We start from the raw sequence: 23,067 nt of genomic DNA, 5'->3' as shown, positions 1-23,067 counted from the left end.
CACATCATCTGCAAATGCTCTTACTTTGTAACACTGTGTACCAAGACATATGCCCCTTATTTCTTCATCCTTTCTCAGAGCTATTAATAGGGTTTCTAATATTGTTATATATAGGAGTGGGGATAAAGGACATCCGTGTCGTGTCCCTCTCTCGATGTCGAATTCTTCTGTAATTTCGTTGTTTAGGATTAATTTGGCTCTTTGTTTTTTGTAGATTGCTTGAATTCCATTCGTAAATCTTTTACCTAAATTTAAACTTTCACAGGTTTTGATCATAAATTTCCAAGAGACACTGTCAAATACCTTTTCAGCGTCTACCAAAAGCATTGAAATTTCTTTACTTGGGTTCATTTCGGCATATTTTATTAAGTCTATAATTATTCTAGTGTTGTTCTTTATTTGTCTGGCTGGCAAAAATCCTGCCTGATCTTTTTTAATTACCCTTCTTAGCAGAATTTTCATTATATTTTCAAGAACTCCAGTAAATATTTTATAGTCTATATTCAATAAAGATATTGGCCTGTAGTTTTTTATAAGCCTCAAATCTGTACCTTGCTCTGAGATAAGGGTTATCAATGCTTCTTGCCACAAATTGGGTATTTCTCCTTTGTCTTTGCAGAAAAGCTTTTCCTTTGTTCCCTTCCCAATTCTCCCAGTTTTAGAACCCAGGAGCATCCAAGGAAATGAAACATTGGGAGATGTCCGATGGACAAAGCAAACTGCTTCTTTACACGGCTCATAGCCTAACATTTGCTCCCACAAGATAAAGTGGTGGCCCCCAACTTGGACAGCTTTAGATGACAAATAGCACAATTCATGGAGGATAAGGCTAGCAGTGGCTACAAGCCATGATGGCCAGATGCCTCTAACTACAAGTTGATGGGAATCACAAGTAGGGAGAGTTGCTGCATCTGGCTGGCCCCTGTGCAAACAAGATGCTGTTGGACCAGATGTTCCATTGGCCTGATGTAGCAGAGCTCTTCTTATGTTCTTACATGTCATAAGATCAGCACTGGCTTTGTAAATGACTTGTTTAGCACAGAATGTGGTGCATACAGAGGGATGCTCAGGCTGTCATTTCATAATTAATAGAACCCATTGTTCCCTGAGCATACCCTCTTAGCATGAGAGGTGTTTTGCAGATAAAAGCTGCAACCTGATTGCCCCATGCCCACCCTACCGTTCAGCCATGCCCAATCTTTCCCCACAATGCTGCAGATATGACTCCGGAACCCTGCTTTGGCAGGAAATTGTTGTGAAGAAGGGATGTAGGAATGTAAGCAACAAGTTATGAGGGGCAAAGCTCCCACCCATCCCTTCTCCACAGCAAATTGCCTCCTCACCCCCATTGCTTTGTAACTTGGAGTTCCACAAGTTCTAGTGTCAAGAAAGAAGGAGGAAAGTATTTTCTCTGACCACTGTCTCTATGCCCTAATGTTATAGGCTTCTGGAAGGATGCTGCAAGGGAATCATTCCATGGTGAAAGAGTTCGTTCTGCTGGGTCTCTCCCAGGCACGAGGGGCCCAGCTCTTCCTGTTCTTCCTCTTCCTTCTCTTCTACTGTCTGATCCTGCCAGGAAACATCCTCATCATCATGACCATCCGCAGCGACACCCGATTGGGGTCCCCCATGTACTTCTTCTTGGCCAACCTGGCATTTCTGGACATCTGCTACTGCTCCGTCACCCCTCCCAAGATGCTTGCCGATTTCTTCTCCAGCCGCAAGGCCATCTCCTACAAGGCTTGCATGGCCCAGATCTTCTTCCTCCACTTGCTGGGAGGGTCAGAGGTCTTCCTTCTCATTGCCATGGCCATGGCCATTGACCGCTATGTGGCCATTTGCCACCCATTGCATTATGCCACCATAGTAAGCAGGCCAGTCTGCAGTGCCATGGTGGTGGGATCCTGGTGCCTAGGTTTTGTCCACTCCATCATCCAAGTTCTCCTCATTGTCCCACTCCCTTTCTGTGGCCCCAATGAACTTGACAACTTCTTCTGTGACATCACTCAGGTCGTCAAGTTGGCTTGCGCAGACACCTATGCCCTGGAGTTCTTCATGTTTGTCAACAGTGGTGTCTCCACCATCATTTGTTTCATCCTCCTCCTCATCTCCTATGTGATCCTGCTGTTCAAGGTGAGAACGGGTTCTGTTGAGGGGAAGAACAAAGCTACTTCCACATGCATCACCCACATCATCATTGTCATTGTCATGTTTGGTCCTGCCATCTACATCTACGGTCACCCTTTCCGGGAGTTTTCTTTTGACAAGGTGGTGGCTGTTTTCCACACTGTGGTCTTCCCCTTGATGAACCCCATCATCTACACGCTGAGGAACAAGGAGATTAAGCATGCCATAAGGAGACTGTTAAGCAAAAATGGCTCTCTGGTTTGACCAGGACTCATAAAAATTCTAGGACAGGTATCGGAAACCTGTGACACTCCAGATGTTGTTAGACTCCACTTCCCATTAACCTCAATAGCATGTCCAATTGTCATGGCTGATGGGATGTTAGTATGACAGCATCTGGAAGGCTGAAAGCTTTCCATCTCTGCTCCAAGAGATTAGGCTTTTACCTCTGTTTGGTCAAGAGAGCAGCACTTTCCATCTGCTCTTCTTCAGCCCCCAAATCCAGCAACTGATATTGAGGAGCTTGGGATGAGAACATAGCTGCTGAGACCTGATGTCACTGACAGAGCATCAGTTGAGTGTCTTTGCTATCATTTGTTCTTGTACTGGAGGCTCTTGAACTGAGAAACCAGGGGCTGAGGTCACCTTCAGACTGTCAGTGTTTTGTGGGAGGGAATTCAAGTCAGGAATTTGGATTTTCTCCATTAAAGTGGATTGGTTTAATGGTGGGGTCTAATGCAACAAAGGGGGACGCGGATGGCACTGTGGGTGAAACCTCAGTGCCTAGGACTTGCCGATCGTATGGTCGGCGGTTCGAATCCCCGTGGTGGGGTGAGCTCCCATCTTTTGGTCCCAGCTCCTGCCCACCTAGCAGTTCGAAAGCACCCCTAAGTGCAAGTAGATAAATAGGTACCGCTTTATAGCGGGAAGGTAAACGGCGTTTCCGTGTGCTGCGCTGGTGCTGGCTCGCCAGAGCAGCTTTGTCACGCTGGCCACGTGACCCGGAAGTGTCTCCGGACAGCGCTGGCCCCCGGCCTCTTAAGTGAGATGGGTGCACAACCCTAGAGTTGGACACAACTGGCTCGTACGGGCAGGGGTACCTTTACCTTTAATGCAACAAATCCACCACTGGGGGGAGGGGGATGACAGGTTTTTGCATTTAGGGAAATGCACTGAAAAGTGTGATAAATGAATGATAAATGGAAAGGCACAAACATCAGAAAGAATTCAGGATGGATGCTCACTGCCTTCATAACCTCCCCACAAACAAATCAAAGGAGAAGCTTCATAAAGGTCAGACATGGTCTGACTTCCACATAAACGTTGTGATAGCCAATCAGGACAAATACTCAATAAACAGGTCATCTAGGATCTTCACTCTCATTCAAACACACAACTATAGGGTAGCTTCCTATGACTTCATTATCAGAGTGGACCCATTGGAATTAATGGACCCAAAGTTAGATATGCCATTTATATTCAATAGGTTTACTCTGAGTATGTTTAATGTTGGCTACTACCCCATGTCCACACAATGGTGTTCCAGTGACCTCTCCAAAACCAGGAAACTCTCTTCCACTGGAAACTCACCAAATGTTCGAGCAAGATCATTTTGTTTCTGAAACACCCAAAGCCTTTCTTGGTCAGGTTGGTCCTTCACAGCTAGCATTTGAGCTAGTATGGTGTAAATTAAAATTTGAGGTTCGCATTACAGTATTTTGACATTAAAAATAATGCTTTAATTTTTTTTCTGTCTTGTTCAGCTCAGTTTTAAGTGTTGTTGCCCACTCCAAAGCCTTCAAAGCAGAATGAGCTTTTAAAAAGAAATCAGAATACAGACATTGATTACTTCATGTAATAAATATTTAGTGCACAGGGACTTCTGGCTACGCACAGTTCCAAGTGGCTGGCAGACCATGCAGCAGTGCAACATATAACTGTGAAAGTAATGTAAATTATACCAGTTGACCAGAACTCCAGATGTGCCCATGGGTAATAAAAGGAGTGACAACCCTCAGTTTACTGTTTTATCAATGAGGTTTTATGTTGCATCTTGCCATAGTATTGGCACCAATGAAGAATGAAGCTATATACCTTTAAAATGAATAAATTTGCAGTACTCAACACATCCAATCATCCAGGCCACAATATGCAAAAAACAAAAAACAAACGTGATGTGAACTACAGTAAAGAGCCTGCAGTTGGGGAAACAAGATAGAACATCGGCTGCCCTGGGTTCCAGAAGTGCAGGAGATTTTCACAATCACATTTGGCATGAATTGCAGTCAAGAAAGTGTTGCGTTAGCTCTAGGCTGTCAGTATTCTTCTGGCACTGAAAAAGTGTGCCGCAAATGAATAATTAACAGGGGATGGATCTAGACACAGGGAAAAAAGCGCTATAAATAAGTCAGAGATTATATCATTATAAAAAAAGAAAGAAATCTCTATGAAAAACTGTGTTTTAAAATTTCCTGTTCTCTGGCGCCATCTGGTGTTGTATGTTTATAGCGCATTCAAATTGCTGTATCTTTATTAATGTAACTGAGTGCAGGGAGACATTGCAAGAAAATCAGCCGGAATGTCAATTGCTGCTTGCAATGCACTTAGTACCTGTCAGATGGCTGTTGCGGTTGCTCGAGAGTAACCAGGCAGGACTCAAAACCTGTGTTTTACAGGTTTTTATTTTGGCGCAAACTATTTAGTGAAGAGCCTCAAAGCTCAAGTCTGGCTCAAGCGCTAACAGAATCCAGGAGTGGTCTTTTCTTGGACCTCCCCCAACATAAGAGTTTCATTACCCCCAACCTTCTACTTGCCTCTTTGCGCTTTAGGCTACTGCGCAGGATGGGCGATGGCAAGGGCATGTTTCCCTCCTGTCCGCCTTGCCCAGAAGCGGTGTTAAGGCTCCCACAAGGCTCTGGTCCTTGCACCTCTTCCCCACTAGAGGTGGGACTTTCCTCCTCCCGGGAAGAGAAACTGCTTCGCAAGATTTTCAGAGGCTCCCTGTAACACAACTGCCCTTCTATTCCTCGCCTCTGAGCCGATGGCAGTTCCCTGACAGTACCCATCTATTTTTTTTAAATAATATTTTATTAAGTTTTTACAAGAAAAAAGGTTACAAAGGACATCAACAACAAAAACGAAAGCATAACATAGCAACAAACGGTGAAGAAATGAACACCAAAAAAAAACCCAAAGCCAAAAATTCCACCTAAAAGCAAAGACCAAAAAAGAATAAAAAAACACAAATAAAAATCCCTCCTTTCAATTTCTACCATTCTCTTACTTATTTTCCTGACTTCCTCTCACCTCCCTCTTTGTATTCCATTTAAAAGTTTATTCAGCAAATTCGTGCCCTCTTATCTTACCCTTAATTATATATCCTCATATAATATTACTTCATATTTTCATTTATAATCAAACCATTCTTGCAAATTCTTATTTCACCTTATTACTCAGCCACTCCTTTTTTACGATAATTTCATTGATTTTATCTTATCCTCAGATCTCTAAAAGTTCTAAAATCTTTTTTTTTTAATAAAATTTTTATTGGGTTTTCACATTTTATATAGACAAAGACAAACAGATAAACAAAAAAAAACAAACAACAACAACTACAAACATATATACTTTCAAAAAATGTTATTTTCTAACCCTGGTCGTTGACTTCCCCCCACCCCCTCCCTTGCATCCCCATTCCCAAATTTATATCAGCAATTTGGCATTTCCTTATCCATCTTAATATTAGTCCTTTATAAAAGAAAACAAAGTTAATTTTTTTTTTCTAAGTTGGACCTCAGTTCCCTTCCATCGATTTCCCATTTTGTCTTGAATAATAATCTTATTAACCAAATCCCATAATCTTGAGTGTTGTTAAAACTTGATTTTTCCCTCCCTCCCATCCCCGGTTTGCGTCCCTTCCAGAAACATGTCCAAAATAACAGTTTTTAGCCCGGGTTCCTCACGTCCGAGGCTCTCAAGTCTCTTTCAGTCCCTCTCCGCCGGTCTTGTTGGTAATCCTTTATGCCGGTCATCACGTCTCGAAAGAGTTCTTTCACAGTCAGTCCAAAGTCTCTTCCCATATTTGCCAACAGCTGCTGAAGAACTTCCACAAGGCATGAATCTTGGAGGTAATCAAAGTCAGAGTCTATGTGGAGGCCCCAATTATATTTCTTTATTTTAAATTCCTTAATTTCATAAACTCCCAGGGCCTCCACTTTCGTCTTCTGCATCTTTCGTAGATTTATGGTAGGTTTACACCAATAGTCTCCTTGTTTATATTCCACAGGCGTCAGCTTCTGATCAGTGTTTTCACACATCACTTCTTCTCTTTCTTGTTTTGTCTTCTCCTCTTCTATTGTTATCATTTCTGGTCCAGCTGTGGATTCTTTCTCATTGAGGTCCTTGTTACATTCAGCAGAACTACTTGTTTCAGAAGTCAAGGTCATCAATTGTTCACTCATAGCCGTAGTCTGCTCTTGTAAAATTCCAACCAAATAGAACATCCTTTCGATTTCTCCCAGTATCTTTCCATCCACAGCCATTGTAATTCCACAGAATTCCCCCTAGAGGGAATCTGGTTACTTAGTATTCTTTTCTCCAACAGTCCTCTGTCTTGTTATTGTTTCTTTATTTCCAACAGTTTTAATTCAGTTGTAACTCTTTTTAATCCAGAGGTAACTTAGGTAGCAATTTTTCCACTATTACAGTCCGTTTGACAGCTTTGACAGCTGTCAAACTCTGCACTTCTTAAACAAGCTCCAAAGCAGGACGCTCCCGGGCCCGGGAGGGGGGTTGTTTACAACAGAACACAAAGCATCCAACACTCCTCTCTCCTGCTCAAAATTTCCAAATCTTAGAAGTTACTGTCTTTTTTAAAACTCACCCTTTACAGGGTAGGCACTCCAGCTTAGTTCTTTTATCGTTGCTCTGGATCGTCTGCAAGGTGGGGGCGCGGACTTCCCTTTAGCGCATCCCCGATCGCCTCAAATTCAATGGATAAATTTCTTAAAATCCAAGTCCAATTTACTCACGGGTTGTTTTTTCAGCCGAATTTCAAGGAAGGAAGTCAGCGCTCTCCGGTCATGGCTCGCGGCTTCGCTCAGCAGAGGTAGCGATGGACTCTCGGTGCCGCGCCACCCCCCGTATCCCCTCCGCAGCCTTTAAAAAGGCTCTTCGCGAATCAGGGGGGGCGCTTGAGGCACCCGCCGAGTCTTCAGTCCGCAGGCATCCGCGCCTGCGGTTTTAAGGGTCCCCGTGTCGCCGGCACGGCAAAGACCCGTCCCCTGCTGAGCCGATTCCCTCCGGAGCTCGGAGGGAATCCGCCATTCCCAGATCGCGTCAACCCCGGAAGTCTAAAAGTTCTAAAATCTTAACCATATTTAACCTTTCTGCAAAAGCCAATTACTTTCTTTCCAACATCTCTTAATATTTCCTTAATATTACACTAGTAGTTTCATTACAGAGAACATTTCTCATTCTAAGTTTATCCAACGTCCTTTTTCCTGGTTCCAGGTAATGTCAGTCCTTATGTCATTAAAACCTCATCAGTCAGTCAGGTGTTCTAATGTCTAAAGCTCTCAAGTCAATTCCACACCCCCTCTGCGAGTTTTCTTGTTTCTGCTTATAGTTACATAGATCCTTATTCCCTGTTGGGTTCTTTCACATTTTCTTCTCCTTCTCTTTGGGGAGCCAGTCATCAGGGAATTCCGTACAGTAATATTCTTCGTTTCCTTTTGTCCAGTTATCCCATTCCCCGGTGTTGCACTCCCCAATATTTAATTTGTAATCCAAAGAGTAGTTGTTCCGGAAAAAATCTTCCACTTGTTTCACAGTCCCACCAGAGATGGTAATTTCCTTAAATCCAGAATTTAGCCAGTGTCCTCCAAATTCCATCTCCCAGTGTTGCAGCTTTTGGTCATGTAGGACTTGAATTCTCTGTGTCTTTTGAGATACATTCACAATCTCTTCCATCTTTCTCTGCCCTTGCACTTGCTCTGTTGAACCAGTTTCCTGAATAGATTGTTGTGCAGTTTCTGTAACTGCATTTCCCATTGGCACATCTTTGTTGACTGCAGCTGTAATATAGTCCAACTTTTGGTTCATCAGAGACACTTTCTCATCCAACTGTCGCAGCCCATCATATATTTTGTCCAGGGCAGATAAAACTTTCTCTCTAATCATTTCTGTCAAGGTCGGGAAGCTGGTCCCACGGTCTGATTTTCCCAGTTACTATGTTCTCTTTGTAAGTTGACACGGACACACTGGTAGACTTCCTCTAGGGGGTGTAGTTACTTTTTAGCATCCATTTTTAAAATGTATCCGACAAGGGGGGGGGAAATTACTTTCGATTTTCTGATATTTTGTTTCCTCTCAATATAAAGCAAACAGGCAGAAAGCAGTGCTGGAATTATTTTTTCCTTTTCCCTTTTCCAAGTTCAAATTATAAGCTTCACCGACAGTTTCTTTCCTGTCATTCCGACCCCAGGTTAGGGACGATGGAGACTTATTTTCTTAACTCACTTGCTGCACGATTAAAAAAGTCAAATTCCCCCCCCCCCCTTTCCTCCTGCTGTCTAGGGGGGTTTGATAGTAAAGATGCAGGAAATTTCAGGTTTTCAATTTGTCCGGCTTTTAACTTGTAAAATCTTTGCTTTAATCTTTATACAAAGAACGGGAGATGGACTTCCTGTTTGCACCTTCCCGTCTCGGGTCAAATTCAAAAATATAATTTTTGTCCAAAGTTTCAATTATCCTACTCACGGGTTGTTGTTTAAAGTCCGAATTGTCACAGGAAAAAGGACAGCGCTCTCCGACATCAGCTGTGCAGCTTCGCTCCGCAGAGGTAGCGATTGACTCTCAGCACTGCGCCAACCCCCGTCTCACTCCGGAGCCCTTTGGGGGGTTCCTTTGCCGAACGGGGGGGGCGCAAACGGTGCCCGCCGAGTCCCACGGCCGGCGGCTTCTCCTGCCTGCGGTTTTCGGAAGGGTCCCCGCTTCGCTGCAGCGGTAAACCCGATTTCTGCGGAGCTGTCTCCCTCTAAATCAGAGGGAATCCGCCATTGTCGGAGGCGCCGCCTCCGGAAGTCCTGACAGTACCCATCTAAAAGAAAGTACCATAGCTACAAAGAAGTCAGTGGGTCAGGTGCAGGGATGGGGAAACTTATTTTGGCCCTGGAACCACATTTGCATCTAGCAAATCTTCCAAGGACTAGTGGTGGACCTGTGGCAAAAGCGGGCAGAGCAGTGAATGGAAATTTCACATTTGTAGAGTAGACCCGTTTCTACATACACCCTTCTCCATCCCCCAACCAGACAAGCATGAGGCATTAGCAGAGTTCATGGCCACATTCCAGCCAAGCAAAATCCACCGGTTGGGGGGTAAGGGGGTGGCCTGGGAAAAGGAGATGTGGCCTGAGGAGAGTTTCAAGGGACAGATGGAGTTGCATTTGGTCCCCAAGCATGATGTTCTCCACAAACACACACATGCCCTGGTTTGGTGGCTACTGCAGTAAAAACAAGGGGTCAAACAGGGAACCAGGCAAAGGGCCTTCTCAATAGTGGCACCCACCCTGAGGAACTCTCTCCCACCAGATGTCAAGGAAATAAACAACTATCTGACTTTTAGAAGACATCTGAAGTCAGCCCTGTTTAGGGAACTGTTTAATGTTCGGTGTTTTATTGTGTTTTTAATATCCTGTTGGAAGCCGCCCAGAGTGGCTGGGGAGGCTTGGCCAGATTAGCGGGGTATAAGTAATAAATTATTATTAATAATAATCATGTACAATTTTCTTTTTTCCCCTTAAAAAAAATAGTTTTTATTGGATTTTTCATCTTTAACAAATTTACATCTTATAATATAATCACAGAATAAATTCCCTACCCCCACCCCAACGACTTCCCCCAACTTCCCTTTCTGGTTTGTAACATATTAATTTAAATCATGTACAATTTTCAAGGGCATGGATGCATGTCACATAAACTTTTTCTTGAGCAGGTAAGCCAAGCAACATACCACTGGGAAGGACAAAACTAAATGAAGTGCATCTTTCATTCACTCTCCTATATTCCCCCATCTCCCCCCCCCCCCCCCAGGATACAGCTCCATCACATGCAAACTTCAGCTACTAACTTTTTAACAAGTTCCCTGGTCGCTGGACTGGGCTTGATTCCAGAGTAAGCTCTGAACAGGTCCCATCATCATCAATTCTCCTTATTAGGCCAGATGGGATTTTAGGGTTGCGGCACGTGGAAAACACAGCATCTGACAGGCCACAGGTCTTCCTTTTCTCAACAAAGCAGGAAACGATGAGTTATTTTTCTTTTATTTTATTTTTGTCATTCAATGTTTCCCCTCTTCAGTTATTGTCCTTCTTGTTGAGCATCTGAAGTCCCCCTTGTAACGTAAGAGTGGCTGGTTTCAACCTAGAGGTTCAGGATTTGGAGGTTCAGGAAAGGGCAACCAATATGATCCAAGGATTGGAGCAACTCACATGTGGTTAAAACATTGGGGACTTTTCAGTTCATAAGACAAGTTGAAGGGCAAGGGATGGGGTGACAGAGGTGTAGAAGATTATGTACAGTGTGGAGAAAGCAGATAGGAATAATATTGTCTCCCTTTCTCACAATAGAAGAATGCAGGGCTATCCAATGAGGAGAAATGTTGGAAGATCCAGGACAGAGCTCCTCTTTACACAGCTCGTAGGTAAACTATGAACTTGGTTCTTACAAGATATAGTGATGGTTGCCACCTGGAATGGATTTAGAAGAGGATTAGACACATTCATGGATGCAACCAGGAATGGCCCAAAGCCACAAAGGCTATGCACTTCCTCCACTGTCAGAGGCAGCTGCTGAAGCCAATAGGAAGGGAGTGAGTAGTGGTACTCAGGTCCTGCTTATTGGCTTCCCATGAACATCTTGTTGATGACTGTGAAAAGAGGGTACTGCACCAGGTGGAGCTTTGGTCAGATCTGGTAGGGCTTTCTTTATAGTCTCATGGGCAGAATAGGCATTATTTGCTCTCTAACGCTTTCAGAAAGGGGGTGATGGCATATGAACAGAGCCTCCTGGAGACTGGGTAACCACTCTTGGGACGCCTCAAGTTTCTGTGATACTTCCTACACTGGGTTGTGGCCATGAGGCTGGTTCATGATGGGGGGGTGTAAAAATATTATTTTCTCAATGATCATCATTGATCAGGACAAAGCTCCCTATAATTTGCTCCCGTTTCATTTTTTGATGATTTGATGCCCCCTAAATAACAGAAGTCTGTGCTGTGGCATTTTGTGGCAGGTCCTTCAAGTCAATGTTAACGTAACAGACATAATATCTTAAGCTTTTCTTTCTTTACATGGGTACATAGGAAACTATGTTCTACTGAGTCATTGGAACATCTAGTTCAGGTGATATGATAGCCATGTTCAAATATATAAAAGGATGTCACATAGAGGAGGGAGAAAGGTTGTTTTCTGCTGCTCCAGAGAAACGGACACGGAGCAATGGATCCAAACTACAAGAAAGAAGATTCCACCAAAACATTAGGAAGAACTTCCTGACAGTAAGAGCTGTTCGACAGTGGAATTTGCTGCCAAGGAGTGTGGTGGAGTCTCCTACTTTGGAGGTCTTTAAGCAGAGGCTTGACAACCATATGTCAGGAGTGCTCTGATGGTGTTTCCTGCTTGGCAGGGGGTTGGACTCGATGGCCCTTGTGGTCTCTTCCAACTCTATGATTCTATGATTCTATGATTCTATCCCCAAACTCAGCCCTCCAGATGTTTTGGGACTACAGTTCCCATCATCCCTGACCACTGGTCCTATTAGCTAGGGATGATGGGAGTTGTAGTTCCAAAACATCTGGAGGGCCGAGTTTGGGGGTGCCTGATCTAGTTCAATATTTTCCACACTGATTGGCTGTGGCTCTCCAGAGTTTTAGACAGGATGCTTGCTGATTTCTTCTCCTACCACAAGACGATCTCCTACAAGGATTTCATGGCCCAGATCTTCTTCCTCCATTTTCTTGGTGGGTCCGAGTTCTTCCTTATCATTGCCATGGCCATTGGCTGCTATGTGGCCTGTTGTCACCTGCTGCACTACACCAGTCTAGTCGCCAGAGCAGTCTACTGCATTTCGGCCCTAGCATCATGGTGTCTAGTATTTGTGCACTCCGTCATCCAAATTATCCTTATCATGCCACTCCCCCTTTGTGGCCCCAATGAGCTAGACAACTTCTTCTGTGACATTAACCAGATCGTCAGGTTGGCCTGCACAGGTTCCCACATCCTGGAGTTCATCATGTTCTTCAACAGTGGTCTGGCCAACTTTTATCCTTCTCCTCATCTCCTAGGAGCCCTTCTGGTCAAGGTGAGGATAGGATCTGACCAAGAGAAGAGCAAAGCTGCCTCCATCTGCATCACCACATCATCTTCATCTTCATCATGTTCATCATCTACCTCTACTGCTGTCCCTTCCAGGACTATCCCTTCGGCAAGGTGGTGGCCATTTTCCACACTGTAGTCTTCCCCCTAATGAATCCCATGATCTACACACTGAGGAACATGGAGATCAAACAAGAAATGTGGAAGCTGATGGGCAAACACAGATTTTGGGGTATGAAATGAAAGAAAGTAATTAGTGATGGAGTTTGAAGAAGTGGGTTTGCCAAAGCATAAGGCTAGGTGGACAATCTTTCTCAGGCTGAGGGCCACATTAGCTTCTGTGCAACCTTCTGGGGGCCACACACTAGTGGTGGGCAGAGCCCGAAGCAAAAGTGGGCAAAGGAATAAATATGAATTCAACTTTTGTACAAGAGTGAGATGGGTGGAGCTATTGCTTAGCAACCAGGCAGATTGGCATGATCATTAATGCTGTAACACGTGCCCTAATTCAATGTGTCCTTTCACTAGCTTCTAAACCTCACAGCTACATGATCGTAAGACTGAAAGGGAACCACAAATGTCACCCAGACTGACCTTCCAATCCTATAACATTGTGCACTGCTGCGGAAGTGAAGTCTCATTCCAATCTGGATTCATTCTTGATTCATCTCCCACCTTCCCATCCTGGGGGATGCTGCCATCACTTGCAAACCCAGCCACTATCTTTTTTCTTTTTCTTTTTAACAAGCTCCCTGAACTCCAAGTTGGGCTTCCTTCCAGGTCTAAACATGGAGCAGATCCGTTCTCCCATTCAAGGGATTCTCATGGGGCAGGAGCTGATTTAGTATTGGGAGGTGTGAAGACCTGTGGCCAACTAAGGGCATCTCTTGTCGCACCAACATCCTGCATGGTAAGTTATTCCTGATGCTCCTCTTCTGCCTTTCCTTCATTGATTCTCTCTCTCTCTCTCTCTCTCTCTCTCTCTCTCTCTTCACATCCTATTCTGCTAACCAACCATGCCTCCAGTGTCTACCTGTGTCTTATTTGAACCTAAGATTGTTTGAGCTTTAAACTATTTTGAAAGGGCCAAGACTATGACACAGCAGCCTTGTGGAAAGCATGTCTAGGTCTGGTTCAGGAAACCGGGTGAAAATTCAGGATGGGGCTCCTCCTGCTCTAATAGGTCATAGAACAGAGAATTTCAGCTTCTCTTTATATATATATTTAACGTATCGTTTCCAACAGTCCTTTAACATAACTTCTTATCTTATACAATATTTTAGACTTCCGTCAACAACCTCTGAAGATTTTCCGTTCTTTATCACTTATTCTGCATTTTTTTATTTCTCTATTACTTTTAATTGCCATTAACTAGCGTAATCTGCTTATTACAATTGCTTTTCAAATAGCTCAGATATTTACTCCAGTCTTCTAAGAATCTCTGGTCCCGCAGAAATCCTTCCTGTTAATTTATCTAATTCTGCATAGTCCATTAATTTCATTTGCCATTCTTCCGCCGGTAATGAGAATTTCAGCTTCTCATTCCTGCTATACCTGCTGAAATTCCCTCTCCTAGACAACTGTTAAAGATGCAAAAGCCCTGGCTTCTTTTATTTTCCCAGATACCCATGAGAAGGTCATAAGCTATTTTTTTATTTATTCATTCGTTCGTTCGTTCATTCATTCATTCATTCATTCATCCATCTATCTATGGGAGGATAAGGCTATCAGTGACTCCTAACCCTGATGGCTATGTTCTACTTCCACTGTTGAAGACTGAATACCAGTCGATGGGTGATGGAAACCACAGAAGGGGGGGTGTTGCTGTGCTCAGGTCTTCCCTTAGACATCTGTTTGAACACTGTGAGAACAGGGTGCTGGGCTAGATGTACTACTTGCCTGATCCAGCAGGACTCATCTTATGTTCGTCCATCACACAATGAACAGAGGGCAAAACAATCTCCCCTCTTTGCTAGGAAGTACATCAGACATAGGAAGAGTGCACTATATGCCCAGACAGCTCAGTTGGTTTGAGCAAACTGCTGATAATGCCAAGGTTGCTAGTTCAATCCCTGTGTGAGACAGCTGAATATTTCTGCATTGCAGGGGGTTGGATTAGATGATCCTTGGGGTCTCTTCCAATTCTATGATTCTATTATTTCAATTGCAACTCTTGCAAATGGAGGTTGTCAGCACGTTGCTCCTGCAATGGTCTACTGCGCATGCTGTAGCTCAGTGTTTGGAGCTCATTCGAATAGGAATAAATGAAGCTGTCTTATAGTGAGACCATTTATCCATCTGGCCAAGTAATGTCTGTTCTGGTAGGCAGTGACTCTTGGCTTCCAACAAGGGGTCCTTCACACCACTTACTACTTTACATTCCTTAAACATGCTGGGGATTGAATTCTGAGACTTTCTGCGTGGGAAGCGTATCTCTGGATGGTGAAATGTTCTCAGGGTGCTGCACTTAACCTGGGTTTGCTTCTCTTTGGAAGGAGGTTACTGCAGGTTTGTGGGCATTTGGTAAATATTTACAGACGTACAAGTTGCCCATAGAACCTAAGCACCATATTTTTCACTCTATAAGACGCACCAGACCATAAGACGCACCTAGTTTTTAGAGGAGGAGAACAAGAAAAAAAATATTCTGAATCTCAGAAACCAGAACAACAAGAGGGATTGCTGCGCAGCGAAAGCAGTGATCCCTCTTGCTGTTCTGGCTTCTGGGATAGCTGTGCAGCCTGCATTGGCTCCATAAGATGCACACACATTTCCCCTTACTTTTTAGGAGAGAAAAGGTGAGTCTTATAGAGCAAAAAATATGGTACTTTTCACATGGCTCCCACATCAGATCTCTAGAGCGACAGCCAAGCCCCTGAGATGCTTTCAGAACCCAAGCTCAGCTCTCTATGCCTTTCTCTCTCATACAAATGCACTCTGTTCTGCTCATTTCATTCGCAAACACATATCCACCCCCATCTTCAGCTGGGTCTTCTCCCTTCTCTGCTTGTTCTTTTCAGAACACTCCCCCCCAAATAATCCTGCATCGAGATACAATTACTTAACAATTTAGTTCCCACATTAATACATTGCCTGCAGTTTACGTCACAAATGGATATGCCTGACCAACATGCTTCAGTGGCAACTGTGGGCAAGATTCCTGTATTGCCAGGATGACCCTTGGTGCATAGCTGTCAACTTTTCCCTTTTCTTGTGGGGAATCCTATTTGGAATAAAGGAATTTTCCTTTAAAAAGGGGGGAAGTTGACAGCTATGCCTTGGTGTCTCTTCCAACTCTACAGTTCTATGATTCTATGTTTGACCAACTTTAAGCAGTCCATTGAGCCCATTGAACCTCTCCTCTCAAGCCCTCCAATCTTACAATCGATTCCATTAACAAATCTATGACTCATTCTCCCCTCTTTTTTTGTCCCACTGTTGTCTGTTGTCAAACAAAACTGGCAGGCAATACACTTGTTCTTAGCTGAAAGGAGGAGAAGCTCTAGGTATCTGGGAAGAGGGATTGATTGTTAAACCACTCTGAGAATTGTACTGTAGCTGTGTGAGGGGAAAGGGGATAAACTCTCAGCTCCTTTAACAAACCACAGTTCTCAGGATATTGGGGTAGGGGAGTCATGGCTGTTTAAAGTGGTTTGATATTGCTTTAAATATATACTTAAGTGGTATAATACTGCTTTAAATGATGGGTCCTGAGACTGAAGAGGAAGAAGCTGACAGCCAAGTCCATCTACTTAGTTGCTTGTAGGTAAGAAAGAAAGCAGGTGAAGGCTGGCTGAAAGCAGACTAAGGTTGGTAGGTCAATGCCCCATTCAGCCTGATGGACCAGCCATAACTGCTCAACATGTCATTGGACTCTAGCTCCCATCATCGCCAGTCAGTATAGTCCATTGTGAGGGGAAATGGGAGCTGTTGTCCAAGAACATCTTGAGACCACCAGGTTCGGGAAGCCTGGTCTACTGTTTCAAGACCAGTCAACCAGCAGAGAATTCCAAGGGCCAGATAGCGAGGCCTTGGGGCCACATTCAGTCCCCAAGCCTGAGGCTTTCCACCCCTGTTTTAGTGAAATTCAAAGTCAATCCCTCAGGTCTGCACCTTGTCTTCTCTAGCGGATACAGGTTTTAGAAGCTGTTTCATGTTGGTGATTTCCGATTCATGTACAGCTTGCAGTCCTTCCAGTGTGAGGATGTGTGTGAGTGTTTGTTGCAGGAGGCAACCCCAAGAGGATGGAGCGGGACAACCGCACCACGATGGTGAAGGAGTTTGTGCTGCTGGGTCTCTCTCAGAGAAGGGAGGTCCAGCTCTTTCTCTTTGTCCTCTTCCTCTTCTTTGACACCCTCATCTTGCCTGTGAACATCCTCATCATCGTGACTATCTTGAGCAACCCCCGCCTCAGCTCCCCCATGTTCTTCTTCCTGGGCAACCTGGCCTTCCTAGACCTCTGTTACTGCTCAGTCACCCCGCCCAAGATGTTGTCTGACCTGTACTCCCAGCGGAAAGCCATCTCATATTGGGGCTGCATGTCCCAGATCTTCTTCCTCCACTGGCTGGGGGCGGCCGAATTCCTCCTCCTCATTGGCATGGCCTTTGACCGGTACGTGGCCATCTGCCACCCTCTGCGTTATGGCAACGTGGTGAGCAAAGCTGTCTGCTGGGGACTGGTTGCAACCGTGTGGCTCCTTGGCTTAATGCATTCCTTGATCCAGTTCATTCCCATCATCCAGCTCCCCTTCTGTGGCCCAAACAAGCTGGACAACTTCTTCTGCGACATCAACCAGATCATCAAGCTGGCCTGCACCGACACATACAACCTGGAGTTTGTCATGTTCTTCAACAGTGGCTTGGCCACTTTGATATGTTTCATTCTCCTCCTCATCTCCTACGGGGCCCTTCTGTCCAAGGTGAGGTCCAGCTCCACCAAAGGGAAGGGCAAGACAGCCTCCACGTGCGTCACCCACATCATCATCGTCTTCATCATGTTCGCTCCCGCAATCTACATGTACTGCCGCCCCTTCCAGGCCTTCGCTCTCGACAAGTTGGTCGCCATCTTCCACACCGTGGTCTTCCCCTTAATGAACCCCATGATCTACACCCTGAGGAATAACGAAATCAAGGTTGCCATATGGAAGATGGTCACCAAAACCAAGGTCTGGGGTGGGAAGTGACATGGCAGGAGCAGAGCATGATCCGTCACCTGTATTATCTCTCTGCTTTTCGCTGCATTGTCAGGGCCAGTCATGTGCATGTAGGGATGGGGAAGGAACTCAATTCAGTTCACATTTAAAAGTGAACCTTCCAGGGCACCTTCTATCATATGTGGTGGAATTGCAAAACAATAAAGGAATTCTGGGAAATGATATATAATGAACTTTAAAAAAATGTTTAGAATAACTTTTGTTTAAAAAAAAACCAGAAGCCTTTTTGTTAAGAATTGTAGGTGCAGAGATACCGAAGGAATTGAAAAGACTGCTTATGTACAGCTGCAATGATGCTGCTTGCCCAGATTTGGAAAAATGATAAGATACGTACGAAAGCGGACTGGCAGATGAAAATACTAGACTATTCAAAGATGGCAAGACTGACCGGGAAAATCAGAAATTGGGAGAATCAAAACTCCAATAGAGAATGGGACGGATATAGACTGTATCTAAAAGAACACTGTAAACACTTGAACTCTTTGACAGGCTTTAAATAACTCTTGCAATGTCACAAAGACTTCAGATATAATGGAGGAATGTAATTTGGATGAGTTTATCATATGCAGTTGACAAAGGTATTTAAAGAACCCACGGAGAGGAGGAGAGAAGTTCTAAGATTTGGAAGAATCTTGTTCTAATTTTAAAATTTGCAAGAATTTTATTTGTGTGAATGAACTTGTAAAGCCAAATAAGACTATATGAAAAAATATAAATAAATAAAAGTGAATCTACCAGATTTACACCTTCAGAAGCAATAAGGTAACCGAAACACAGCCATCCTTCAAAATTCACACTTCTCTGAACTTTCGCAATGCAGTTCTCTGACAGACCAGGGCTTGCAAAAATGCATACACTACGGTAAAGAATGCCTACTAATGAATGCACTAATGAAAACAACACACTAAAATTCATTATGTTAGGAAACTTTGCTCGCAAAAATGTGTTCTTTAGTCAAAACTACATACAGAAGTGTGTTTATTGGGAGAAATTAGCACCGAAATGCTGGTGAATTTTCATGAGGATTTCCCACACACACACTGATCTGCAGAACTGGCACTTTTCCGGGTACTCCTTAATACCCATTCTGCATTCATAAGAAATCAATCTTTCAGTGTGGCACCACCTACACTGTGGAACTCCCTGCCTGTTGACATCAAGTAGGTGCCTTCACTGTCAGTTCAGCCCTTCTTAGAAACACTGTTGTTTAGACAAGACTACCCAGACATGTAGGGATGCGAGTGGCGCTGTGGGTTAAACCACATAGCCTAGGACTTGATGATCGGAAGGTCGGCGGTTCGAATCCCTGCGATGGGGTGCTCAGTCCCTGCTCCTGCCAACCTAGCAGTTCAAAAGCATGTCAAAGAGGAAGTAGATAAATAGGTACCGTTCTGGCAGGAAGGTAAACGGCGTTTTCGTGTGCCACCAGAAGCGGCTTAGTCATGCTGGCCACATGACCCGGAAGGTGTACGCCGGCTCCCTCGGCCAATAAAGTGAGATGAGTGTCATAACCCCAGAGTCAGCCACGATTGGGCCTAATGGTCAGGGGTCCCTTTACCTTTACCTTACTCAGACATGTAGTATGTTTTAATCCATTTTTCGTTTACTGCTGATTTTGTCTTTTGAAAGCTTTAAAGGGTTGTTTTTGCTTATATTTCTATTGTTTTATTGTCTTTCCAAACCGTTTTGAGGGGTTTTAACAACAATCAAGCCGTCTGTGGATTTTATGAAACAAATGTAATATTGAGAGGGGGTGTTCTTGTCCCAGTTCCATTGCGCTGTAGAACAACAGTGCCCTCCAGTGATTACACTGTAGAAGCATCGCAGAACAACTAATAAAGCAGAATTGTTGTAGAAGGACACTTGTGCAATATTATTCCATCAATGACATGATGCAAAACACATCCCAGGAAGTGGAGTACGGAGATAGCAGACAGGAGGAGCTCCCATAGCACCTGGGAGTTTGGGAAAGAGGGCAGGGCATAACTGCCAGTCCCTAGCATTCTCCCTTTGTTGCTGCCAGCATCTTTTTGGAGGAATAACAAGCATCATGCTGCAGGTAGGGGCTGGAGCTCAGGTATAAAGCCCAGAGCCCTGCAGTCAGGGCCAAATTATCAGCTAGAGAGCAGCTGATGATGGGGACTAGCAATGGGAGAGGCCTGAGGTTCAGTTAGCATTTAAAAGCAGGCCTATCTAATCCACAGTTGCCAAAGCGATATGCAAAGTGAAACCTTTGAAAGGAAAGAAAGCCACCCACTTCTCCCAGTTTTAGAGGACACTTCTGATGAGCTCAGAAATGTATGTATTAGGGCAGGGGTCAGCAAACTTTTTCTGCAGGGGGCCAGTCCACTGTCCGTCAGACCTTGTGGGGGGCCAGACTATATTTTGAAGGGGGGGTGAACGAATTCCTATGCCCCACAAATAACCCAGAGATGCATTTTAAATAAAAGGACACACTCATTTTACATTCATATTCTGATTCCCGGACCATCCGTGGGCCAGATTTAGAAGGCGATTGGGCCAGATTCGGGCCCCGGGCCTTAGTTTGCCTATACATGCATTGTTGTTGTTTAGTCGTTTAGTCGTGTCCGACTCTTCGTGACCCCATGGACCAGAGCACGCCAGGCACTTCTGTCCTCCACTGCCTCCCGCAGTTTGATCAAACTCATGCTGGTAGCTTCAAGAACACCATCCAACCATCTCATTCTCTGTTGTCCCCTTCTCCTTGTGCCCTCCATCTTTCCCAACATCAGGGTCTTTTCCAGGGAGTCTTCTCTTCTCATGAGGTGGCCAAAGTATTGCAGCCTCAGCTTCACGATCTGTCCTTCCAGTGAGCGCTCAGGGCTGATTTCCTTCAGAATGGAGAGGTTTGATCTTCTTGCAGTCCATGGGACTCTCAAGAGTCTCCTCCAGCACCATAATTCAAAAACATCAATTCTTCGGCGATCAATACATGCATTAGGATGTGCTTAGAAATGCCTTTGTGAGTGAAAATAGCATACCAAAATGCATTAGATCACGAAGAAAGTGTATGTATGTTTGAGAAAAAAATCATTTAAAAATGGGTATATTGAGGGGAAAAATTGTGCCTAGATGCTTAGTACATTTTCATGAGGAGGATGTTAAGGGGAAAAAACAAACCATGGCAAACTGATGTGGAAATAAGAAGAAATGAACTTAAGATGGAAAAATGAAAAACTGAAATTGATAGATTTGCCTACCCTAAATGGCGCAAACAGCAGTCCCAATCTTCCTTCCAAGCAGGCAAAAAGCATTTTGGGGAGTCCAAGGACACATAACAGCTAGGGAGAACCATTCAGGGTGCAAAGTTGGGGAGAGCAGTGAGGCATTTGGCCTAGGGAGGGTTCTGAGGGCCAGATGGAGAGGGCTGGAGGGCCATATTCAATACTCATGCCTCAGGTTCCTCACCTCCGGTTCAAAATGTTGGAGGGTAGGAGAGGTTCCAACAAAGGAAGATTGGCTTTTGAAAACAATGGAGTATGCAGAACTGGCAGGATTAGAGACCAAAATGATGAAAAGTTCCTTGAGGACTGGAGACTTTTAATTGAGACTTTTTACTATTGTGAGATGAAAACACGAGCAGGACTTGGAATATTAACAAAGTTCATTATAAAGATCAATAGGTTAACATGGATGTATTGGATATATAGCTGTCAACATTTCCTTTTTTTAAGGGAAATTCCCTTATTCCGAATAGGATTCCTCGCAAGAAAAGGGAAAAGTTGACAGCTATGATTGGATATATGTGAAATATACAGCATTTAAGGGTAAATATGGAAACCATGGAAGGGGGGATGGGAAGTCAATGGATAAAGCAATTTATTGTCCATGCTAAAATCTGTAAAGTTTTTTTGTGAAAAATCAATCAATAATATTTTTTATTTTAAAAATGAGACCAAATACTGAGCAAGAATATCTTTGCACTTAACAATCCAGTCCTAAGGACTATTAAACAAAGAGAGACGGAAACTTTCTTTCAAGTCCATTTGCCCTACTTGGACTCATGTTCTGTTGATTTCTGAGCAGAAACCTTAGCGGGGAAAGAAAAAGAAAAGAAATGGAGAGGTGGTGGTGTTGCTTGGGATAAGGAGGTTGTGAAACAGGAATTTATCGAATTTGACATTGCCAAATTTCTGCTTTGAAGCAAAACGGAAGCCAACAGAAAGACTCCGGGATTCGAAACAGTCTCGACACAAATTGATCTTGATCCCTGCAATATTTCAAAGGTGCAGGGATCGATTTGCAGTTGGTATAAAAAGATACGTTAGCAACCATTATGGTAACAACAGCAACAGTAGCAGGGGGGGGGGAGAGACATAAGCAGCAATGGCATATTATGGACACCAGAGGACAGCAAAACCCAGACTTTTGGACATTAACATTGCATGCTGAATGTTCAGAAAACTTTCCTTGTTCACAAACACACACACACAGCTCCACCATGGGAGTAGCCAAGATTTTTGTTGGGGAGGGGCCGGACTTTTGTTAGGGGGGCATAACCGACGTGATTGGTCAGTTAGTTAAGTATTTCTATTGTTTTACTTCATGGGGGGGGCAACTGCTCCCCCCTTGGCTAGGCTTATGAGCTACCCCTCCCCATTTATGCATTAACATGCATGTTTATTTTATTCAGGCAACTAACATTGTGATTTATCTATATATAAATTAGTGGAGAGTGCCTGGCACTGCCCAAGTATTTTTAGAAAAGAAAAAAAAACATGGATTATTTTTTTTAATGGATAGTGTAATTTGTGCGCCACCAAAAACTGGGCGACATCACACCAGAGTCACATTATGGACTGCCATCTTGAGTCAAAATGGTGCCTGTCTTCCAAACATCAATGAAGACACCCACCCCAATGTTGGGAACCGATGGCAATGTTGTCTCGAGGGCTGGCTAAACTGGTGCCAAAAAAGGGGGTGAAGTCACGCCAAAGTTATGTATTTTTCCCCTGACATCTTAAATCAAAATAACACCCAGTGTCCAAACGCTGGTGGAGAACTCCAGCCAAAGGACTGTCATGCCAAAGTTGGCGACAAGATCTCAAGAGGCAGAAAACAGGCAGAGTCATGGCAGAGTTTTGTTTCAGTCTGACACCCTACTTCAAAATGGTGGAACCTGAGGGACTCTTGGGTCGAGTTTAGTGACAATATCTTGCAACAAAACGGGCAAACCATTTCCGAACATATATACAGTGGTACCTCCAGTTACAGACGCTTCAGGTTACAGACTCCGCTAACCCAGAAATAGTACCTTGGGTTAAGAACTTTGCTTCAGGATGAGAACAGAAATTGTGCGGCGGCAGCAGGAGGCCCCATTAGCAAAAGTGGTA

At 44.1% G+C, this 23,067-nt stretch overlaps 1 protein-coding gene across 1 annotated transcript; it reads left to right on the top strand.

The window, feature by feature from the left end:
- The first annotated feature begins 1,419 nt into the window (after window positions 1-1,419).
- LOC309516862 (olfactory receptor 4N2-like) lies at window positions 1,420-17,816 on the top strand. The gene is made up of 3 exons (XM_082195812.1): window positions 1,420-2,133; window positions 13,249-13,410; window positions 17,243-17,816. The coding sequence occupies exons 1-3, from the start codon at window positions 1,456-1,458 to the stop codon at window positions 17,681-17,683; spliced, it is 1,281 nt and encodes a 426-aa protein (XP_082051938.1). The 5' UTR covers window positions 1,420-1,455; the 3' UTR covers window positions 17,684-17,816.
- Window positions 17,817-23,067: the final 5,251 nt, after the last annotated feature.

This window comes from Podarcis vaucheri, assembly GCF_965113315.1.
Source record: "Podarcis vaucheri genome assembly, chromosome: 13".
In the NCBI taxonomy this organism is placed as follows: Eukaryota; Metazoa; Chordata; class Lepidosauria; order Squamata; family Lacertidae; genus Podarcis; species Podarcis vaucheri.
The sequence above is the reverse complement of the archived record's forward strand: the minus strand, read 5'-3'. Positions and strand labels throughout refer to the sequence as shown.

Bases quoted from the DNA above. Each gene is read 5' to 3' on its own strand.
- LOC309516862 (XM_082195812.1), top strand. From the start codon at position 1,456: ATGCTGCAAGGGAATCATTCCATGGTGAAAGAGTTCGTTCTGCTGGGT. The intron at 2,134-13,248 runs GTGAGAACGGGT...CTTTTTAACAAG, and splicing joins ATGTGATCCTGCTGTTCAAG to CTCCCTGAACTCCAAGTTGG. The intron at 13,411-17,242 runs GTAAGTTATTCC...CCCATCATCCAG, and splicing joins TCGCACCAACATCCTGCATG to CTCCCCTTCTGTGGCCCAAA.